This window comes from Stegostoma tigrinum, chromosome 7 (assembly GCF_030684315.1).
Source record: "Stegostoma tigrinum isolate sSteTig4 chromosome 7, sSteTig4.hap1, whole genome shotgun sequence".
NCBI lineage: Eukaryota > Metazoa > Chordata > Chondrichthyes > Orectolobiformes > Stegostomatidae > Stegostoma > Stegostoma tigrinum.
Genome location: NC_081360.1, coordinates 31,744,189 through 31,764,014, shown reverse-complemented (window position 1 = coordinate 31,764,014; position 19,826 = coordinate 31,744,189). Strand labels below are relative to the sequence as shown.

The following is a 19,826-nucleotide window of genomic DNA, read 5'->3' as shown; positions in this document are numbered from 1 at the left end:
TTGTAAGCTACTTCCAAAAAGATGAAATACTAGATTTAATAATGAGCATTATTATTGTAAACTTTATTAATGGTTTAATCAGCATTTTTAGGAAAAAGTGGGTGAATAAAAAAGGGTTGCAGATGACAAAGTGCTACTGTAGTGGACAGTGAAGGAGGCTGAGATGTGGCATGTGCAGTTTAATTTAGACAAATGTGAGGTGCTGCAGGAATTGTCTACCCTTAATGGTAGTATCATGGGTTATGCCCATATGTAGGTGTCTAGTTCCTTTGAAGAAAATCCATAGGTGTATAAAATAGTAAAAGGCAGCATTTGGTACACTTGCCTTTACTGCTCAATGCATTGAGTATAAGAATTTGAGATGTCACATTCTAGCTGTATAAAAGACACCAGTTAGGCCTACTAGGTTCCATTCTAGAGGGGTGACCTTTGTTCATAATCAGGTGGGGTATAGAGCTAAGTCCTTTTTGCAGATTGAATGTGCAAAACTACAGGGTATGTGTTTAAACAGGGAGATTTTAAAGGGACCTCTCTAAATAAAATAATGCATGCATTGAAGGAGCTACTAGAGGAAGTGGAGGTGGTAATTACAACACTAGACAGTATCACCCTGCTAACCTCCCCACTCATACCCACCCAGGTGCCTAAGATTTCCCAAACAAATTTCAAAACCCATTAAATGTTCTAAAGTTCCATAAGGTTTCCAAACTGACATCTGAGTGTATATAGAGCATTCAGGAATGCACAATTAAATTGTCTATGCTCAATCTGATCATTTTAATAGCAATCATGATCTTTTAGGAAAAAAAAACACTTAACTATTAAACTACCCCACAAGTCAAAATGTGAGCCATCTGCTTTATTTATGGCAATATTACATGATATACTCATACTGCACTGGAAAGAGTACAGATCAGTCTTGTTTTTCACAGAAAACCTGCCTTGATCATTTAATTTGTTACTTAATATCAGCACAGCACTGTTACCATAACCAATGCCTTTCAGGTGGTTTACACTTTCAGTACTTCAAGGAATGTACAAATGTGGATTTTTAATTCAATATAAAATAAATTACAATAGTACTGACTGAGGGCAGTAAACAAATTGCTTGAGATCCAGCACAGTCCAACATGGCTGCATTAACTTAATTAGAAATATTTCAATAGAGCTATGTCTGTTCAGCCTAGTTTATATTCATTCATCTGGTAATCTCAGTGGAAGCAGCCATTCAATTGACCATATTTAACATGTCTAACTCTTTTCCTATGAAAAGAGACCAAGGAATTAAAACATATCACCACCCATACCTGCACCACCCATGCCACCCATACCCCCCATTGCTTGTGCTTTGTCATCCTTTGGGAGTTCTGTGACTACGGTTTCTGCTGTTGCCAAGAGAGAGGCGACACCAGCTGCATCCAGCAAGGCAGTCCTCACAACCTGCAAAACAAAGTAATCCATTTATGTTCCATTCAGAAAACTGCAGATATTCAGTGCGGATAAAGGAGGTAATTTAGTCCCAAACAGTGTAGGGTGGGTATTAAGTATAGGAAATTGTTTTTTCATGGAATGCAAGCAGCAGTTGGCCAGGTCAGCATTTAGAACTCTTCAGGATTATGGTGAGCTACCTTGAACCAGTGCAATAGTGGGGATACCAAAGTTAAGGAGGGAGTTCTAGGATAGAAGCAGTAATGGAAGTTAAACAAATTAGCTTAAATGTTGTCAAAAGCACTTCCCAACACTAGATCAGAGTTTCTCCAGCACTCTTTATACTTAAAAATTCTGTTCAATCTACCACTAGTCTAAGTTTTAAAAAGAATCATATGGTTTAGTGCTCTAACTGTAATTACTTCTCTGCAGCTTTTTAAAAAAAGCTTATGCCTTAATGTTAAAAATTTTAAATTCACTTCAGACAGCTTTCATGACCGCAAAACTGCTCTTATTCGAGTTTTTAAAAATAAGAATCTTGAACTCACCTTTCTACCTTTGAAAAATTTCCAATCCTTTTGTCATGTGATTAAAGGACCTGTATACCAATCTAAGTGGGATCTATCTTAAATATTTCCCAGGTTTATCCAAATCATTTCTTTATCCCATTTTCCTGAATATGGATTATAGCAGACACTAATTCTTTGCCCTTTGCACTCTGCTGCTAATGACCCGCAGCAAACCAAGGGTCTGCGTATCCACAGAGACTTAGTGAAACGGAGTATTCTTAGATGGGCCATAAAAGAAATGGAATAAAGTGAAAATCCAGAAGCTACAGAAATATATACATAAATGAGGGGTACCTTTGTGGGATCAATAATTCCTTTTTCTACCATCTTTACGAATTCCCCAGCCATTGCGTCATAGCCAATCTCTGGTGGACTCTGTAGAATCTTCTCCACAATTAGGCTTCCTTCAACTCCAGCATTTTTGACTATTGTAATAGCAGGTACCTTCAGAGCTTTGCTAACAATGTCAATTCCTATGGAAATGGAAACAAATCCATTAAAAGTGCATACTGTTTTATCATTTTCCTCCACAAATATCAAGTCACATCCAACTTGCTCAGTTCTAGGTTAAGACTTCAAACTTGTGCTAAGTTGTACACATGCACAGCTACAAAGTCACAGTCAATCTTAATGGAAAATGACAGGACAAACTACAGTAAATAAGTGAGGGAACATTTAATAATACTCAATTTAGGTCGTGGATTTTACAGGTTGAACAAAAACTGACATCTCCTTTTGGAGACAGTTATGCTAATATCACCATTTACCAAAGCCCCCCAAGACTGGAGGTGACAAGCTCAAAATCGGATCAAATTGTAAACTTGATTATTGTATTCACCTCAAAATAGGTGAACACTTGACTCCAATGTAGGGTCAAAGGACTTCTCTTAAAAGACTGAACAGGATGGTCTTATCTTTGATAAGATCACCTTCCATTCTTAACTTATCAAAAAGGATACTAGGAGGATGTTTCCTCTTATGAGAAACTCAAACTAGGGGCACAATTTAAGAACAAAAAAGTTGAGGTCTGAAGTGATCAGAGGACCATAAAATGTGGAAATCTTCAGAAAACAGGAGAGACGAAGTCTTTAAATCAGAGTCAGGTAGATTCTTGATAGACAATGGACTTAAGGGAAGTAGACAGGCAAAATGGAACTAAGACTACAATCACCCATAATCTGATTGAATGGCAGCTCAGCCCTTAAGGACTGAATTGGCTACTCCTGCAGCATGTTCCTAATTAGGAATTTTAAAGACATGTTTCTTGTAGCTGAAGATGAATGAACAAGAGCTAAATACTGAACTACTTACCAACTTTTTGGTCTTCATTGACTGGTTGAAGATCACCCAATGCTGGAATGCACCGCAGTAGAGCACATCCGCCACCAACAACAATACCCTCCTCCACAGCAGCTCGAGTAGCATTAAGTGCATCAGTCACTCTGTCTTTCTTCTCATTCACCTCCACATCACTAGTACCTCCAATCTAGATCCACAATTCAATGGTTAGTTCAATACACTTTCAACCATAAAATAAGTCTCATCCATTAAATTTAAGACTGATGACTCCACAGGTCTAGAAAATGGCATAAGAGAAAGTGCCACGTTTATGTGAAGCTATCAGTTGACAGTAAAGGCTTTGAGTACTCTTCTCTTGGAAGCTTCAATGTAACCAGAATTAAGAAAAACTTCAGAAAGATAGTTAACCGTCAAGTGTCATTTAAATTCAGGGTTGGAAACAATATTACTTTTAGAAAAGTATGTCTTATTAGATTAAATATGCAGCTTTCAAGTTGGTATTCAAGCCGCAATAATATAACCACTTCCTTAATATTTTCATTAAACCTTGGTTTAGAAGCACAGTTGATTAATGCCATTTTTGGTATTAGCTGCACTAAGCAATATTAAGCCAGCTTAGTTCAAACTAAATACATTAAAGCATATACACACATATATGACCACACCACTAGTACGTCTACAAATTAGTCACCTTTAATACTGCCACACCATCTGATAATTTGGCCAGCCTTTCATTTAGCTTTTCCTTCTCATAGTCACTTGTCGTAACTTCTAATGTTTCTGTAATTTCTTGAATGCGCTGTTCAATGGCACTCTTGTCACCCTTGCCTTTCAACAGCATGGTGTCATCTTTGGTGACTACGACTTCACCAACTTTACCAAAATCATGGGCCTGGATATCCTCCACATTCAGTCCAAGCGCTTCATCCCCAAATACCTACAAATGTTTGCACAGACAGACATTGTATTAAACCAGAGGTCTAATCATGAATTTACTACACTGTACTGGCAGAAAGAAAAATTCTAATTCCAAAGTAAATCTTTTATTCTATTTTATTGTGTCAGTTTATTGAACTCCTCAAAAAATAGACAAGTTTATCATCATTTCCTCAATTTATTGACTGTTCAATTTAGATGTGCACCAATACACAAATGTAAAAAGCACTTAATGTTAATTATAGATCTATTACTTGGACATGGAAACAATGTATAAATTTCACTTTCCTGGAACAAAAACAAACAGTCAATACACTCTACACTATTATTTCATTCTCTTCTGAAGTTCAGTTCTCTTACTGGTTATCCTTTGTGATTTTCCAGATGATAGAGATAATTATACAAAAATCGGCCATAGAGAACTTAAAAGCCCAATTCATTATTTGCCCACACGTTCACTTTCCAACAAAAAAAAAATCAGGGACCAAACCAGACAGACAACACATTTGTCCACAAACCTCAGCAACACTGATCAATATTGTAAATAAGAGAGAGTACCACTTTTTAACTACAAAAAGTTAGTGTATTTATTACATACTATCAAAATATGACCATAGCACACTGGTTTAGTGGTGGGTGAAAGAAACACACTACACAATGAATTATAATCTACCATAACTTTCCCACTTTAAAATACAGGGTTACACCCTCATTTTCATCCCTCTCTGCAGTTCTTTATAGTTCCATTTTTGGTTAAAAAATACGATGAATTTGTACAATGGGGCTGTTTCATTTAGAACTGAGGAACGATGGATGTGATTTGATAGAATTTTAAGATTAAAATTATTATCGAATGGATCTTTACAGAAATTGTCTTAATGTTTAAAAAGGAGATGAGAATAAGGGAACAAAATATTCCACACTGATCTTTAATTTAGGAAAAGAGGGGAACGACAGGACTGAGGTATAGCAGCGTGTATTACATAATTAGCGATTGAGACTCCAAACATTTATGAAAAGGTATGTGATCAAGGGAAATGAACTATTGCTCGAACAAACAGATTGGATGGGCTAATTATTGATCCACTATTATTGCACACAGTTTCAAAATGGGAGCGGAGGCCAATTCGCATCATACTTCCTCAAAACTGAAACATCGGTTTGCATAATCTTCACATAATTGAAATCAGACTTTAGTTCCCAATTACGCTGCCAAGTAACTTCCAGCAATTTTAAAATCAAATTATGGAGCTACCTTCTGGAACAAACTTCAATTTAATTTAATCCAATCCTTTACGCTCATGCTCTACAGCAAAGGCCATTGCAACACCACTAAAAACCTAGCCCAGTGCTTTTCCTACATGTTTGTTTATTTACATTTGATACTACTCACTGTACCACCAGTAGCAATGGCCATGTCCTTCAGTTGGTTCTTCCTGTTATCACCAAATCCAGGTGCTTTAACAGCCACAACCTGCAAACCGACCTTTAATCTGAAGGAGAAATTGTATATACACAATTAATAGTTTAGAAACAAACATTTGAAAACAAATAAATGCAATTAGGACAGAAAATCATTAAACCAGAAACACCGAATGCTTTAAGACATTTAGCAAACTTGAAATTTTGTTTAGCTAGAAAGCACGTGCTTGTCATTCTCATAATTCCACACACAATTCATCTCAGAGATAGCAAGAACTGCCGATGCTGGAGTCAGAGTTACACAGTGCAGAGGTAGATGAACACAGCAGGCCCAGCAGCAGCGAAGTTGACGTTTCAGGTCGAATTTCTGAAGAAGGGCCCCTACACGAAACGTCAACTCTCCACAATTCATCGAACCTTGCTAATTGTTTTATGCGAACATTAGCTCTAATTTTTAACCCAAAGATAATGTGAGCACATATTTACAGGAGTATGTTTAAATTTTAGTTTGTAGGTTTTTAATTGACTGAAGACATTAAAACAAACCTATTCAAAACCAAGGTGCTGAGTGCTTCTCCATCGATGTCTTCAGCAACAATAACTACAGGTTTACGATGTGCATTGGCAATCTCTAAGGCAGGTACAATGGACTGTACATTTGAGATTTTCTTTTCACTAAGCAGAAGGTAAGCATCCTGGAATTCACATTTCTGACCTATTAAAAAAAGTGAACTAGGAATAAGTAACGTTCTGAAAAATTATTAACATATTATCCAAACTATTGGTGAATCCAGAAGTGAAAATGCCAGAGACTCAAGTTCTGATATAAAGAATTGACAGAGTTCAAATATTAACAAGAACTGTTCTTAACCTCTGCTTTAGTGGGGTGCAAAGATGGAAATGGCAGCCCAGAATAATCAGCCAAGCCAAAGCAAAGGTTAGCATGAATGGTTGCTCATAAACATATTAGACTACTTTCTTTACTATATGTTTCATTCATATTGTAAAGCCTACCTATGTGAACAGTATCCAGTTTGAAGTGCAGACCACAAGTGAACAAAGGCCTGCTAAAGACTAGGTACTCTCGAGGCTGAAATGGTTGTTCAGGACTCATTTCTTGACCATACACAAAGACAGGACCATTGGCACGACACCTGGAGATGACCTTTAAAAAATCCTTTTGGAGTTTCTGTAGTTTTCACATGGTGGCAGTATGGTCACTGTTAGCGAGGAGTTCAACCCAGCAAGATACATGGTTTTTACGTTCCCAACCAAGGTACTGTGTCTCTAGGAGGTGATGCAGTTCTGTATCCTAACAGCAATTTCCGCGTGCCCCCCCCCCCATTCATTTTGTGGATATGGGTGTCACTGGCTGGCCAGCATTTCTCACCCATCCCTAGTTGCCCTTGAGAAGGTGGTGGTGAGCTGCCTTCTTGACCGTTGCAGTCCTCCTGCTGTGGGTTGACCCACAATGCTATTAGGGACAGAATTCCAGGTTTTTGACCCAGCCAGAGTGAAGGAACGGTGCTCTATTTCCCAGTCAGGGTGGTGAGTGACTTGGAGGGGAACACGAAGGTAGTGGTGCTTCCATGTATCTGCTGCCCTTGTCCTTCTAGATGGAAGTGGTTGTGGGATCGGAAGGTGCTGTCTGAGGATCTTTAGTGAATTTCTGCAGTGCATCTTGTAAATAGTACACACTGCTACTCAGTGTCAATGGTGGAGGGAGTGAATGCAGTCTCAATCAAATGTGCTGCTTTGTCCTGGATGGTGTCAAGTTTCTTGAGTGTTGTTGGGGCTGCACTCATCCAGGCAAGTGGGGAGTATTCCTTCACACTCCTGACTTGTGCCTTGTAGCTGGTGGACAGACTTTGAGGAGTTAGGAGACAAGTTACTCGCTGCAGTATTCCCAGCTTTGGCTACAAGAGCAGGCCAGCTCTGTTGGTGTGGTGAGTCCAGCTGAGTTTCTGGTCAATGGTAATGCCCAGGATATTGATAGTGGGGGAATTCAGTGATGGTAACACCGTTGCATGTTAAGGGGTGGTGGTTAGATTGTCTCCTATTTGAGATGGTCATAGCCTGGCATTTGTGTGGCACAAGTGTCATTTGCCAGTTGTCAATATTGATAGGGGATAGGGAAATAGAGGAAGTTGTGGTATTGTACTGGGGACTGTTCTTAAAACACAAGGCCCTTGAGACATAAGTAAGAAAATCAGTTTTAAGCTGCATCACTGCCAGTTTGTAACGATACATACCTTTCGCTGTGTTGATGAAATATGGTGAGATGTAACCTCTATCAAACTTCATGCCTTCAATGATTTCAAGCTCATCATGGAGTGTTTTGCCATCCTTTTTACACAAAATGTAACAAGAAAACCATTGTTGATAAGCGTATTGTGCAAAGAGGAGGAAGCAAAGAAATTCAGCTTTTATCCTTTGTACTTACCTTGACTGTGATGACACCATTCCGTCCAACCTTTTTCATTGCATCAGAAATGAGCTCACCAATTTCTTTATCTCCATTGGCTGAAATAGTTGCTACCTGAAACAAAAGAAAAATCAATTATTCCTAAGAAGACTAGGCTAGATCAGTTACAGAAGGATTCAAGTGACACAGTCATGCTGTACAACAGCTATCAATGGCTACAAGTATAAGAAGGAGAAAGGGAAACTTTCTGGTAACATTAATATACATCAACTTAAAATCCTCTGTTTTATACAAAATAATCTGCTTTAAGACTTTGCCATTCCATGTCATGGCTATGGCTATTATTTTACAATTGTGAATAACACCTATTGCATAGGATACTACAACCAGAGCCTAGGAATTATATTGAATAGCCAATATTGATCATGCACATCAATACGAACAAATTATCTGGTCTTGATCATTGTTCATTTGTTGGTACTGTACATATGTTGGCCATTTCTTACACTGCAGTGACCAACATCAGATGTACGACAATAGTTATAAAACATCCAAACACCCAATGATTGCAAAAACTCCAAATGCGAAGTCATGGTTTTGGATCTCAACTGCAGTTACGAGCTGAAATTTTGGGGTTCAGCTGTACCAAACAACGGCTATCAGTTTTCCCCTCATATTCTGTCCCATACTGTCAGAGGTCTTTCCTGACACCCCTCTTTCACTCTCAATTTGAAATGATCACAGTAGATCACCGACAAGTAGACAATTTCACTTCAATCATCTGTGCCATGTTGCAATTTTTCTGAATGCCTTCTTCTGTTTGGATGTCTCTAACAGATGAAACAGTTATCTATATATCCAAGCAGAATGTTTAGATATTGAAGACACCATTGACTTATAGAACAACCAAAACAATTACATCTTAGTTCTTGTGGACAGTACTTTTTGAATTGTGTTTTATAGCACAAGTACCTGAGCAATTTCTTCAGGGGTTGTAACTGGTTTGGACATTTTCTTCAGCTCACCAATTACTGTATCAACGGCCAGCATGACACCTACAAAAAAAGGAAGTTAATTTTGACAGGTATATTAATGTGATTTTACAATGTATTTACATTTAATTAAAATAACAACTAGTTCACAAGTATGTTGGAAAGTTTTACAATAAAATTGCAAATCTGCTAATGTACACTCCATGGTTCAATCTGTAGTTTTACCTAGGACTTGGCTTTTAAAAAAAAGTGACACTGGACATTAAAATAGACTAGGGGAAAGTTGCCTATTAAATCATTTAAAAGTAACATGATAACCAATAGAGGATTAGCGTGCAACAAGACTGATCAAATTATACAAACTGTTTATGTTTAAATAACTGAGAACCCATTACTATTTTTCATACCAAAGGAAAAAAAAGCAGACTTTTTTGGGATTTCAGCACCTCCTACAAGTCTTAATTAACCATGACAGCCTGGGTATGACCTTACACAGTTGCAGTTTATCAAAAATCCACTTATTTGTTGTCAAATAGTGACATTTCAGAAAATATCCTGTTGGAAAGGTGGATCATACTTTAGCCAGTTTTAAATTTTCTGCAATTAAAAATGTTTACTTATTTTATTCTTTACACTCAAATTGAGTTGTTATGTGAATTTCTAGTTTTAAATATCATGATTTACGAAGCCTAAATCAAAAGATACTTGCCTTTATTGCAACATGTTTATGTATAAATCTTGGCATGAAGACCATTGTAAAGCTGATTTTTAAAGTATTAAAAAAATTCCAAGCTGTTCCAAGAGGAAGTGCATGGAATTTTGCAGTATCCCATTTTGGTCACTTGATGGTGCTGCACAAAGAAATTTCTTTCTCCCAACATGACTAATTTCTACTCAAATTTGTTTAATATGGTTAAAATAAAACCCAAAACATTTTGATTCATTCAAGATTTTACAGAAAAATATCCCCTGCATATACTGTAGCTTAGTTAGATCTAAAACATTTTGGAGGTAGTGAATGCTCAACCCGGCAAGTAAATACAATTGATTTAAACATTAGTAAGTTTTGACAAAGATTCCAAATAAACTCCAAATAATAGAATCCCTACAGTGGGAAAGAATTCAGTCCACCAAGTCTGCACCAATCCCCTGAACAGCATCCCACCCAGATCCACCTGACCTATCTAACGCTGCATTCCCATGGCTAATCCACATAACCGGGACAGTAATGGAGCAATTTAGCACAGCCAATTCACTTAGCTCGCACATCTTTCAACTGTGGGGAGAAAACCAGAGCACAGCAGAAACCCACGCTAACATAGGGAGAACATGCAAACTCAACATGACCGTTGTCTCAGAGATAATGGGAACTGCAGATGCTGGAGAATTCCAAGATAATAAAATGTGAGGCTGGATGAACACAGCAGGCCAAGCAGCATCTCAGGAGCTAAAAAGCTGACGTTTCGGGCCTAGACCCTTCATCAGAGAGAGGGATGGGGAGAGGGAACTGGAATAAACAGGGAGAGAGGGGGAGGCGGACAGAAGATGGAGAGTAAAGAAGATAGGTGGAGAGAGTATAGGTGGTCAGGTAGGGAGGGGATAGGTCAGTCCAGGGAAGATGGACAGGTCAAGGAGGTGGGATGAGGTTAGTAGGTAGATGGGGGTGCGGCTTGGGGTGGGAGGAAGGGATGGGTGAGAGGAAGAACAGGTTAGGGAGGCAGAGACAGGTTGGACTGGTTTTGGGATGCAGTGGGTGGGGAGGGAAGAGCTGGGCTGGTTGTGTGGTGCAGTGGTGGGAGGGGACGAACTGGGCTGGTTTAGGGATGCAGTAGGGGAAGGGGAGATTTTGAAACTGGTGAAGTCCACATTGATACCATTGGGCTGCAGGGTTCCCAGGCGGAATATGAGTTGCTGTTCCTGCAACCTTCGGGTGGCATCATTGTGGCACTGTAGGAGGCCCATGATGGACATGTCATCTACAGAACGGGAGGGGGAGTGGAAATGGGAGGTGCAGTTGTTTGTTGCGAACTGAACGGAGGTGTTCTGCAAAGCGGTCCCCAAGCCTCCGCTTGGTTTCCCCAATGTAGAGGGAGCCGCACCGGGTACAGTGGATGCAGTATACCACATTGGCAGATGTGCAGGTGAACGCCTGCTTAATGTGGAATGTCATCTTGGGGCCTGGGATAGGGGTGAGAGAGGTGGTGTGGGGACAAGTGTAGCATTTCCTGCGGTTGCAGGGGAAGGTGCCGGGTGTGGTGGGGTTGGAGGGCAGTGTGGAGCGAACAAGGGAGTCACGGAGAGAGTGGTCTCTCCGGAAAGCAGACAGGGGTGGGGATGGAAAAATGTCTTGGGTGGTGGGGTCGGATTGTAAATGGCTGAAGTGTCGGAGGATGATGCGTTGTATCTGGAGGTTGGTAGGGTGGTGTGAGAGAACGAGGGAGATCCTCTTAGGGCGGTTGTGGCGGGGGCAGGGTGTGAGGGATGTGTTGCGGGAAATACGGGAGACGCGGTCAAGGGCGTTCTCGATCACTGTGGGGGGAAAGTTGCGGTCCTTAAAGAACTTGGACATCTGGGATGTCCGGGAGTGGAATGTCTTATCGTGGGAGCAGATGCGGCGGAGGAATTGGGAATAGGGGATGGAATTTTTGCAGGAGGTGTATTCTAGGTAGCTGTGGGAGTCGGTGGGCTTGAAATGGACATCAGTTACAAGCTGGTTGCCTGAGATGGAGACTGAGGTGTCCAGGAAGGTGAGGGATGTGCTGGAGATGGCCCAGGTGAACTGAAGGTTGGGGTGGAAGGTGTTGGTGAAGTGGATGAACTGTTCGAGCTTCTCTGGGGAGCAAGAGGCGGCGCCGATACAGTCATCAATGTACCGGAGGAAGAGGTGGGGTTTGGGGCCTGTGTAGGTGCGGAAGAGGGACTGTTCCACGTAACCTACAAAGAGGCAGGCATAGCTGGGGCCCATGCGGGTGCCCATGGCCACCCCCTTAGTCTGTAGGAAGTGGGAGGAGTCAAAAGAGAAGTTGTTGAGTGTGAGGACGAGTTCAGCTAGGCGGATGAGAGTGTCGGTGGACCGTTGTCTCAAGCTGGAATCAAACCTGGGTCCCTGGTGCTATGATGCTAACAGAATGTTTGCAGCATATTTCTTCTGATTGGTGCAGCTCACTCAGAAGAGGAAGAATCTAGCCTTAGTTTCAACACCTAATACCAAATCATTGTAAATCAGCAATTAAAATCAAATGTGCTAAGTTTAATTGCAGTGGAGGATCACTAAATAAAGAGATATCACATGAAAGTGGCACAGTATTCTGTGCGATTCTTAGGTCAAATTGAGCAGCTACTCAATAATAGCCTTCAAGCCATGGGAGATGGCACAAAGAGCCACTAAGTTGAATCCCAGTGTCAAAAGGTTCAATTTACAGGAAAAATTGTGAAGAACATGTATGGTCTCTGAACTATAAGATTATTGAGATGGCAGTTGGGTGTTTGAGGTGGGATGAAGGAGGAACAAAAGGAATGCAGACATTTTATCCTGAACAAATGGATTTCTAAAGCTATATTGATCTTTTAGAGTATGGCTACATGCTCATTCAACTTACAGGAACACTAATGTCACCTAGAAGCCCCGATGGTGAAAGTTAAAATGCCTATGGTATTGTATTAACAACAGCAATTCCTCTCAATTGCTCGACTTATGCTATCTTCTTTCCTTTCTCTTTTCTTCCATATTTTGAGTTGTATGGGGTTCCAATAATGCCAGTTAATCACCTTCAACCACATATACATTTAGTGCGTGGTTTTCAAATAGCTGTATAATTTTCCTGTCACTAAACTTTAATTAATCCAGGTTGGGGACTAGCAACAATACATCTTGCCTCTGCCACACTGACTTAACTAAATGCCAAAAAAATGAAACAAAGAATTGTGTCACTAGATTTTAGGATATGTTGTTGAATTAAACACAGCAATTCAGAGAGAAATGGTCATTTTAAATACAAATTTTACGCTGCAACATTAGTAGATAATATTTATACACAAGTAATGGCAATCTACCATTTGGCAAATGCATACTTTGCTAAAGTCTTTGTTATTGTAACATTGGTATTTAATACAAAAATCAAGAACTAACCTCGTCTTATCTCCACTGGATTAGCTCCTTTACTGATCTTTTCAAATCCTTCTTTAGCAATGGCTCTTGCAAGAACTGTTGCTGTGGTTGTTCCATCGCCTGCCTCTTCATTTGTGTTGTTGGCAACATCTTGTACTAGCTTAGCACCAATATTTTGGTACTTATCTTTCAAATCTATTGCTTTAGCTACTGTTACTCCATCTTTTGTCACTTTAGGACTCCCCCAACTCTGTTCTAGAATAACTGTTCGACCCTAGATAAAAACAAACATTGAGACATTGCTGTTTGTTATACACATACTTGAATTTATCCTTATTTTGTTGTCCTAATACCATAGAGGCAGCAACATCTGCAGTTGCACTGTAAGGTTTCAGACACCTTCAGCCTTCCCAGGCCTTGCAAAAATGAGCAGGTCTTAACCAGAAGCAACTTTGAAGTGCATGCTTCCCAATGAGCAAATCACTAACTGGTTGAAAGCAATTGTGGAGAAAAGTACGCACTCACTCCGGAAACAAAAGTCTGATCTCTATACAATCAATAAAGCCCCTTACGAACACACTAGTTTCTAAGTAATGGAATGCTTTCAGATAAACATGGTGCTGAAACCCATCATAGCTCGGGATACCCTGGCCATTTTAAAAAACCCAATGAGATTGGACTATAAACTCACCTTAAAAAAAAGGTTAGCTGCTCAAGGCAATCTCATTGGTCATGGTCAGATGAAAAAGCGATTAACATGAGAGGTGACAAGTGATTTGTCTTCAAGGTAAATTAAATATTTTTAAGGCATTTCACAGGCATGTTGCCAAACAAAGATGAGCCACAGAAGGAGATATTATGTCAGATGTCCAAAGGCTCAATTGAAAATATAGGTTTTAATAATAATCCTAAAAAGGTGGAAAGTGAAGTAGAGAAGCAGAGGGGTTGAGGAAGAGAATTCATGATTTTGGGGACTGAGGTAACAAGGCACAACCACTGGTCAAGCAATTGTAACCAAGAGATACAGCAGTATTTTACAAAAGGTGGTGATGTCGAAGGGTGAGAGAGTGATTTCAGAGGACAATACTCAAAGGAAAATATTACAATATTAGCTAATATCAGAGGCCTGGAGAGAAAAGTCGGAGATCAGTTTTTAGAAATAGGATTCAGATTATAAAGAAGATAGGTCTCATTTACAAAATGTCATAAACAAACAGGGCAACTGGAAAAACCACTCAGGGCTAGGACAGAGGAAACATGGAAGGACGTTTATCAGATGTCAAGGTAAAATCACCATAATCTTAACTAGATCACAGGGCTGCTCTCATGACAGACAGGGATGACTGAAGAGTTTAACCCAAGGGTCACAATGCCTCAGGCAAGGGGAGAAATTGATGAGTCCTTCGTGCTAACCTTGGCCATTGAAGAATTGAACACATACTGTTGGCACTCTGCAATGCAAATTAACATCCAGCCAACTGAGGGAAGGGACATGACAAAAGCAGCTGATGAAGTTCTGCCAATCTTATTGGTAAAGAAGTCCACAAACTTCTCACACTCGGATGAGAGATGGAGACAGGGGAAAGACAGATGCAAGTGGTGTGCAAGAGAAAAGGCACAGGATGTTATCTTTGTATTCTACGATGAAAATGATAAGTGTTCACTATAGCAGTTAACAGTTTTTATCCAGCCAGATCTTGTGGTGGCAGGTCTTATCCAGGGAAAAGCCTGGATGAGAGCTAGAGATTAATTGGAGACTGGAATGCACACAAATTTACACTTCCAGAATCAATTCAACATGCAATTTAAAAACTGAACAGAATCAATAACTTTAATAAAAACAAACATTCTACTTTAGACAGTAACATATGAAAGAGTTTGAGTGTGCAATTGAATAAATCAATAAATCAGAAAGGAGAAATATTATGGCAAATGGAATGGTCAAAGGCTGGTTAGGATCCTAAATCACCTTTTCACTGACTTGGCTGGCATCAAATGTTTACAAGAATTATTGCATGCTACTACCAATGAAGGACTATTTTAGTGTACAGTAAATCCATACGGACCTTCTAAAGGCTAGTATAATGAAGGTGCACCAAAACTAATGAGCATAGTAGATACCATCTTAATGGGTATACAACTAGACGACAGAAAATCTCAATTAATCCGACTGCCCTGGCCGACCCATTGCCTTCCCCTGCTCCTGCCCCAAATTTATCATGACTATTCTCACCGCACCCCCCCCCCCAACCCCGGTCCAGGAACCCCCCCCTACTTACGTCTGGGATGCCACCAATGCTCTCCACCTCCTCCAAAATTTCAGATTCCCTGGCCTCTAATACTTCATCTTCACCATGGACATCTAATCCCTGTACACTCGCATTCCCCATGCAGAGGGCCTAAAGGCCCTCCGCTTCGTCCTCTCTCACAGGCCCAACCAGTCTCCCTCCACCGACACCCTTATCTGCCTAACTGAACTTGTCCTTACCCTTAACAACTTTGACTCCTTCCACTTCCTACAGACGAAAGGAGTGGCCATGGGTAACTGCAGGGGCCCAAGCTGTGCCTGCCTCTTTGTAGGATACATGGATCAATCCCTCTCCTGCAGCTACACTGGCACCAAGCCCCACCTCTTCCACAATTACATCGATGACTGTATCAGTGCCAACCCATGCTCCTACAAGGAGTGCAAACAGTTCATCAACTTTACTAACACCTTTCACCACAACCTTAAGTTCACCTGGACCATCTCTGATACATCTCTCTCCTGCCTGGACCCCTCTGTCTCCATCTCTGGTAATCACCTTGAAACCAATATCCATTTCAAGCCCACTGACTCCCACAACTACCTAGATTATAACTCCTCTCACCTACCTTCCTGCAAGAATGCAATCCCCTATACCCAATTCCTCCGCCTCCACCTCTCCAAAATGAGGCGTTCCACTCCCAAACATCCCAGATGTCCTCGTTTTTCAAGCACTGCTATCACCACACCCCCCCAACCAAAAGTGGTTGAAAATGCCCTCGACCACATTTCTAGTCTTTCCCTCACCTCAGTCCTTACCCCCCCTCCGATAGAGACAAAGATAGTATTCCCCTTATCCTCACATATCACCCCACTAACCTCCAGATTCAACAGATCATTCTCTGCCACCTGCAATCTGACCCCACTATGAAGGATAGACTTCCTTCCCCACTCTTATCTGTCTTCCGGAGTGACCACTCCCTCTGCGACTCCATCGTCCACTCCACACTCACCACTAGCCCCACCACCTCTCCCTGCAACCATAGGAAGCGCTACCACATGCCCCTACACCCCCATCCCAGGGCCCAAAAATCCCTCCACATTAAACAGATGTTCACCTGCAGATCCACTAATGTGGTCTATTGGATTCACGGTTCTCGATGTGGCCTCTCGTTACATAGGCGAGACCAAGCAGAGGCTTGGAGACTTGTGTGGAGCACCTACGATCGGTTCGCAACAAATAACACCTTCCAGTCGCGAACCACTTCAATACCCCCTCCCACTCTCTGGAAGACACGCCTATCCTGGGCCTCCTCCTGCATCACAACGATGCCACCCAGAAACTGGAAAAACAACAACCTTATATTCCACCTTGAAACCCTCCAACTCAATGGTCTCAACGTGGACTTTCAGCTTCAAAATCTCCCCACTCCCGACCACGTCCTAAGAACAGCACCCCCCTCATCCCTGCCTCCTTGACCTGTCCATCTTCTCTCCCACCTAAGTGATCCACTATCCACTTTCTATCATCATCCCCTCTTTCTGTTTATTTCAGAGCCCCCTTCCCCTCTCCAATTTCTGAAGAAGGGTCCAGACTCAAAACATCAGCTTTCTGCTCCTCTGAAGCTGCCTGGACTGCTGAGTTCATCCAGCTCCACACCTTGTTATCTCAATTAAGTTAATCCTTTGTAAGAAATTGATTAGACTTTGTATTATGGTTAATAATGAAACAAGTGAGAGCAACGTTGACAGTGAATTTTTCAAGCAGGTAGAGTGACGAATGCTAATAGTTTATTAGAACAGTACTGTGACATGCAATCTCAGACTCCTATTGCAGTTGCCTTTTAGAAGATGTGGAATGAGGAATTTGTATTTTTAAGAGTGAAATTCTAGTTTCTAGCTGAAAGAAAACCAAAGAATGACTTTGCAGAAACTAGTGGTTTCTTCAGTGTTACAAGTTAACATAGCAAGCATTACTTGATGTGCTGGGACCACAATATAAAAATCAATTCATCACAATTCATTTTTCTCAGGGGCTTGAACAGAGGTAGTGACTTTTTTCAAGAATGTATAAACATTTAAGGGTAATTAAAACTGACACTAATTTAGTTTTTGTTTAAGAGCTCAAATCAAGCTTCTAATAAGAAGATCCATGCTATGGGACATACACACCATTTTTCTGGATTTTATTCTAAAGGAAAACTAACTGCAAAGAAAAAAACAGACAAAAACAAAGTTGCTGGAAAAGCTCAGCAGGTCTAGCAGCATCTGTGGAGGAGAAAACAGAGTTAACGTTCCGAGTCCAAGGACCCTTCCTCAGAACTGATGATGGCTGAGAAAACATCAGTTTATATGCAGAAAATAGGGAGGTGGGTGGATAGGAGTAAATGATAGGATAGAGCCCGAAGAGAGAGAAAGACAGTTGACAGACAAAGGAGTTGCTAGCAATCAGGCTGGGAGGGCGAATAGTTGTTAATGGGGACTGTTAGGTGACTAACAAGGGGAGCTGAGTCAAGGTAGGAAGAGATGAGTTCCGTGGGGCATGAGCAGGCTGAAACAATGGGTCTATCTGAACAGTCCCATTTGTGGATTTCTGACAGCAGGTAGAAATCAGCTGTGCGGGTTTGGGGGACTATTAGCTTTGGAGCTGATTTGGGGGGGGGGGGGGGAGAAGAGAAGAGAAGAGAGATCACCAGATGAAATGAGATCCGTAACCACAGTGGATACAACGGCCTGATGCGCCATGGTAGGGTCATGGTCCAGGGGAAGTTAAGTGGTGGTATTGGAGAGCTGGTGCTCAGTTTCTGCAAGGCAGAGGTCAGTACACCAGACAACAGCGCCACCCTTATCGGCAGGCTTGATGACAAAGTTAGGGTTAGATCTGCAAAAAAATGAGAGTTCCTTTTTCTCAAAGAATGAGGAAAGTTTGTCCATTGCTCAATTAATTTAATATCTCTTGATAAATTTTTAAATTTGGCATACATCGTTCTTGGTGGCTTGGTTCAGACATGAATTTTTCATGCACGTCACCAAACAGCAGACTCAAAATTCACTGCATCAAGTCCCAGTTGCAGCCTCAGTTATTGTTATCAAAATATAAATCACTATCCACCTGTCTTGTGATGGGCAGCTCATGCTAATGTGGTATACTGAAGATTATGACAATGTTGCAGCTTCAAATTGTGGCTATGAATATTTTTGAAGGTTCTCAAATAACTGTGGCCATTCTACTATTAAGTATTAATAATCCTAACTGTTTTTGTCAAAAAAGATAAAGTACATGTCCAAAGCCAATCCTGCATCATCAACAGTTTTACTATTTCTATTGATGTCGGCATTATCTAACGCAATGAGTACTTATTCTAGTTTTGAGGAGCATAAATATTTTGGAATGTTTCCATAATATCAAACTGCATATTGAGTTCTAAGCCCACAGTAGACGCTGACCCACCTTTGGTCCCATGGTTACAGCCACTGCATCGGCGAGAAGATCAACTCCTTTCAGCATCATAGCCCGAGCTTCGGATCCGAATTTTACATCTTTGGCGTAAGCTCGTGCATGATGAGGTGCAAGTAGACGAGTTACAGGCCTTACCTGGCGTAGAACGGTTGGCAAACGGAGCATTATCTGCAGTGGAGAAGAGAAATAATACCGATCAACCTTTTAACTACACGTTAAATTTTTTAAAAGCGTATGGTGTCAGTAACATGGGCCTCCCCACACGTCGCTAGGGGACACACGTCACAAGGTCAAATTAAAGTACTTCAACAATCCGCAAAATAACGAGGAATGCAAAACAAAAGTAACTAATATGCCTCAAATTAGACTAAGAGAGACTTCAGGTCTGTAAAGATAACATGTAACTGCTAGTCTGTCTAACATCCAGCATTGGAACTCTGATTCCTCGTCTTCATTCATTGTCTCAATCCATTGGCATAGAAGGAAACGCCTGTAGCTTGCAAAATTTTTCAAAAATATACGAACCAAACCGATTTCTGCATAATACCACTTACTAAAATGTTTATTTAGAAAAACAAGTAGTAAACAAGACAGTAATAGCCCTAGCTTCAACCAAATTCCACAGCTACGCAAACTACACAACCGCCAGGACTGAGCCCAAGTCTCACTCGGAGAACACGTGGGTTTGCAGCGGGGAGAAGTCTCCGCCCGCCCCTTACTCTGGATACTCTAACACCACCAACACTTCCAGGTACACAGCTGCCAAAACATTTCGACAAGCAAATAGCCACCTACTCACTACCACCAATGGATATCCCAGCACCAGACTCATAGGATTTAGTACCAACTTGTAACTAAAAGCAGGCACGCGAAGCAGTTCATATACAGCTTCAGGGGTTCGAGTTCCAGAAACTTCCAGACGCTTAACGTAGGTTGGGTCAA

The 19,826-nt window shown here is 41.0% G+C and overlaps 1 protein-coding gene across 1 annotated transcript; it reads right to left on the bottom strand.

Moving 5' to 3' along the window:
• Window positions 1-844: 844 nt before the first annotated feature.
• hspd1 (heat shock 60 protein 1) lies at window positions 845-19,562 on the bottom strand. The gene is made up of 12 exons (XM_048533963.1): window positions 19,439-19,562; window positions 18,876-19,052; window positions 13,201-13,453; window positions 9,052-9,134; window positions 8,098-8,193; window positions 7,907-8,000; window positions 6,201-6,369; window positions 5,626-5,725; window positions 3,988-4,233; window positions 3,309-3,483; window positions 2,292-2,470; window positions 845-1,440 (listed from the first exon to the last, which is right to left on the bottom strand). The coding sequence occupies exons 2-12, from the start codon at window positions 19,047-19,049 to the stop codon at window positions 1,285-1,287; spliced, it is 1,725 nt and encodes a 574-aa protein (XP_048389920.1). The 5' UTR covers window positions 19,050-19,052; window positions 19,439-19,562; the 3' UTR covers window positions 845-1,284.
• Between the last annotated feature and the right edge of the window lie 264 nt (window positions 19,563-19,826).